Raw genomic sequence first — 4,291 nt, forward strand, 5'->3', positions numbered from 1 at the left:
AGTTGAACGATTCAAAAATGCCTCGCTAACGAACAATTCGCAAATCGGTTTCCAAGTCTCGGTATTCAAGTAGTCAGGGGGGAATTTGAGAACTGTCTCCCAATCTTCTGGTTTTTTGTAATGTTGTTTAAAATGCTTGTGTCTGAGTGTTTTTCGCTCACTATACCGCTCAGCCATCACCGAATATAAAGTCTCCATAAGTAGGTCTCGGTGGGGATTCCTGCCATCACCATCCCCACCATGGTATGTCGCTAACGTAGCTGACATTGTACTTTACTTTGAAGACGGAAAAAAATGTAAGAATTCACAAAATGTGAAACACATAATTGAAAGTTCACACAAATGTTAATGCAAAAGAAATTAAAAGTCATTTAATTGTAAAATGTTTAAGTAACAAATGTTTACAAAATAAAAGTTACACTGACGAATCACTATCATTTCCATCATTCACCAAGATTACATTTTCATCCTCCACATGTTCAACTAGTAAATTATCTACTTCTTCAGCAATATAATTTTCATCAAGTTCATTATTCTCTATCTTAGAATCCACTAACTGATCGGACGATTCAACAATTACTGGAGGTTCATTCGATTGCATAATCAACTCTCCAAGATCAACAGTCAACACAAAATTGGAAGAGTTAGAATCACTAACAACATCAACATCAGTCTCATCTTCATTTTCATTAATGTCCCAAATTTGTCGATGGCTAATATCTTCAACAACCTTCCAATCGCGACCTCTGAGTGGATCTTCAAGATAGAAAACTTGCTTCGCCCGGTTAGCAAGGATGTACGGTTCATCTTGATACCAATATCCACGAGTATTTATACTGGTTATATTATTTTCAGTGATTGTCTTCTTTCTTAATAGATTAGTGTTATACCATTTACATTCAAACAATGTCACTGTATATGCACCAGTATAAGATATAGTGATTACATCTTCAAGTGTGCTGTAGTAATTAAACCCTTCAGTTCCAGCAACAGTAAAACCACTATTTTGTGTCTTCCGCTTTTGGTCTCGCTTCGACGCACTAAACCGAACACCATTCACTATACAACCTTCGTAAAATGTTGCTAAGTAATCGGACCCAGAAGCTAGAGCGAGTAACTCATCACCATTTTGTAAAGTTCCAAGCTTCTGCAACTCATATATCTAAATACATAAAATGTATTAATATGAGAGGAATATAAATGGTTGAATTAAAACTTTACAATTTTGTCATTATACCTTCTTATGAAACCACGGACGGAAAGTTTGCCTATGCAAGACATTGTGATTACCATTAGGATATTCATGCATGATCTTGTCCAAATGTTCACTGTGAAGTATGATAATTTTAAGGTACGATAGAGGGAGATAGAGAATAAAAACTAAAAATTTAATAAAATAATTTATAAAAATGTAACAAACTTACTCTAAGTAAGCTTGGATTTTAGGAGAATTTTGAAGAATGTACCACTCAGCTTTTTCACGACCGATATGATCAAGAGGCTTGATAATTCTGCTAGTTAAAGGACGGGATTGAGAATTAAAAACTGAGAGATAGCGACACACAGAAGGCGCATCTTCATTTCGATCAAGCCGATTAAATCTTGTTTCACACCCTTTAAAGTACATTGAACAAAAGGTTACTGCCTCATCAGCAACATAACCTTCTGCAATTGACCCTTCAGGACGTGCCTTGTTTCTCACATAATTCTTCAATTTTTTCATGTACCTTTCAAAAAGATACATCCATCTCATAAAGACCGGGCCACCCAATATCGCTTCTTCAGGCAAATGCAATACCAAATGTATCATTATGTCAAAAAACGCTGGAGGAAAAATCAATTCCATCTTGCACAATAACATAATTAAATTATTTTGAGCATCCTCCATATCTTTTACATTTAGAGTTCTAGAGCATAACTGTCGAAAAAAATTACACAGCTGAGTAATAGTTGTTGCAGTGTCACGAGGTAGAAATTTACGGACACCAACCGCTAGTACTCGCTGCATAATGACATGACAATCGTAGAATTTTAACCCAATAATGTTAGACTCATCTGGAGAAACTTTGCTCTTTAAATTTGAACAGAAGCCATCGGGAAACTTTATTCCTTTAACAAACTGACAAAAAAGTTGTCTTTTCTCACGAGTCAAAACATAAGGAGCATGCGGTTTCATTAGCATCCCATTCCCATCTTCATAAATCCACAACGATTCCCTAATACCCATCTTCTTTAAATCATGTCGCGCATTGGTTGTGTCCTTTGATTTATCATTATCCAAGATGGTTCCTAGGAGACTATCACACACATTCTTCTCAACATGCATGACATCAATGTTGTGTTTTAAAATATTCGTGCTCCAATACTCCAACTCGTAGAAAATACTTTTTTTCCTCCAATTACAAGTTTCTGCAACTCTTCTACGTTTCACGCCCCCAAAATTTTCATGATGTCCGGGAATTTGGGGTTCGAGAGTATTAACTTGTGATAATATCTCTTCACAAGTAAATCGTCTTGGAGGAGGTCGTCTTTCAACTTTACCATCAAATCGAGTATCCCTTCTCATTGCATGGTTACTTGGCAAGAACCTTTGATGACCAACATATGATGTCTTCCCGATCACTCGAATGGACGTCGTGTCTTCATTACAAGTAGGGCAAGCTTTATAACCTTGACCACTCCACCCAGACAAGCTACTACGAGCAGGAAAATCATTCACTGTCCACAAAAGCGCAGCACGCATGGTGAACATCGAGTTGGTCGAACTATCTCTCGTTGGTACCCCAAAGGTCTTAAAAATATATCCATGTCTTTACCAGGAGATTTTGCACCAAGAATTAGGGTAGATAGTAAAAAATAATTATCTTTCATACATAACCAAGGTGGTAGATTATAGTTAGCCAACACCACTGGCCACATGCTGTATGCAAGACTCATGTTGCCAAATGGATTAAATCCATCAGCAGCTAACCCAAGTCGAACATTTCTTGGGTCCCTTGCAAACTCGGGATGTTTTGCATCAAAGTCTTTCCAAGCTAAACCATCGACCGGGTGTCGCAACACCCCATCATCTTTTGATTTTCCAGTATGATGCCATATCATGCTCTTCGCTGTAATCCTCGAACTATATAATCTTTTAAGTCGAGGTGTCAACGGAAAGTATCGCATGACTTTGCAAGGAACTTTTTTTGCTTTGCCGTTCTCGGAAGTAACCGAACGACTAGTTCCGCAAACTGGACAAGCCTCCTTGGATGCATTCTCCTTATAAAATAGGCAACAATTATACAAACAGACATGGATAGAGTGATAACCCAAGCCTAATTTCTTCAATCTCTTTTTTGCCTCGTAGTAAGTTGCTGGAATATTATTTTCCTTCGGAAATGCAAACTTTAAAAGCTTCAACAATTCTTCAAAGATGTTATTAGGAATTTTTCCTCTAACTTTTAAATGCAATAGCTTTTCTAAAAAGTTGAGAGACGAAATCCAATCACAACCTGGATACAATTCAGCTTCAATTTCCTCAAATAAGTCATCAAAATGAGGGTTTGTGGTTGGTTGTTCATCTTCTCCTTGTACATCCTCTGTTGTCGAGGGAAAGAAGTCTTCTAGAATAGGAATCATTTCATCCTCTGATTCAACATCGACAACTGCTACATCATCGACAACATCCTCAGGCTCGCCGTGATAAATCCACTTCTCATATCCTTTCATGAAACCTCGATCAAATACATTTGCTCTAACCCTATCTATTTTTTCAAACCTACTATTTATACATCTCACACAAGGACATCGAATTCTTCCATCACAATCCTTATGTTCTGATGCCATTGCTAAAAAGGCTTGTAGACCATTCCAAAATTCATGACAACCATGATTTCTGATTTTGGTCCAAGACTTATCGATTGTCGCCATCTACAATTTAGGCGACAAATAAAGTGTTACAAATTTGAATGATTTGTAAAGTGTTATGAAATATAACAAAGCTATGGTATATATTTATAAGTATACCAAAGCATTGAGATATTCTTTTCAACATTAATAAAATTTTATGAATATTTTATGAATTACACACATTTAAATAAAAATTTTATTTATTAAATTATAATTACAACAGTTTAATTTTTATGTTATTTATTAATTTATATAAAAAAAAAGTAATAAATTTAGTTTCTAGATTTAAATAATTATTTTTTAAAACAATTTATTAAAAGTTGATAAACTTATCTATTTTCCCTATCTACAATATAAACCACAAATGTAATATTAAAAGTTTAATAATTTATAGTTATAT

The 4,291-nt window shown here is 35.4% G+C and overlaps 1 protein-coding gene across 1 annotated transcript; it reads right to left on the reverse strand.

Annotated features, from left to right (window-relative positions):
• Positions 1 to 415: 415 nt before the first annotated feature.
• Positions 416 to 3,828, reverse strand: LOC133033104 (uncharacterized). The gene is made up of 4 exons (XM_061107705.1): positions 2,908 to 3,828; positions 1,425 to 2,791; positions 1,238 to 1,328; positions 416 to 1,162 (listed from the first exon to the last, which is right to left on the reverse strand). The coding sequence occupies exons 1-4, from the start codon at positions 3,826 to 3,828 to the stop codon at positions 416 to 418; spliced, it is 3,126 nt and encodes a 1,041-aa protein (XP_060963688.1).
• Between the last annotated feature and the right edge of the window lie 463 nt (positions 3,829 to 4,291).

The sequence above is a fragment of the Cannabis sativa genome, unplaced genomic scaffold (assembly GCF_029168945.1).
Source record: "Cannabis sativa cultivar Pink pepper isolate KNU-18-1 unplaced genomic scaffold, ASM2916894v1 Contig3, whole genome shotgun sequence".
Taxonomy (NCBI): domain Eukaryota; kingdom Viridiplantae; phylum Streptophyta; class Magnoliopsida; order Rosales; family Cannabaceae; genus Cannabis; species Cannabis sativa.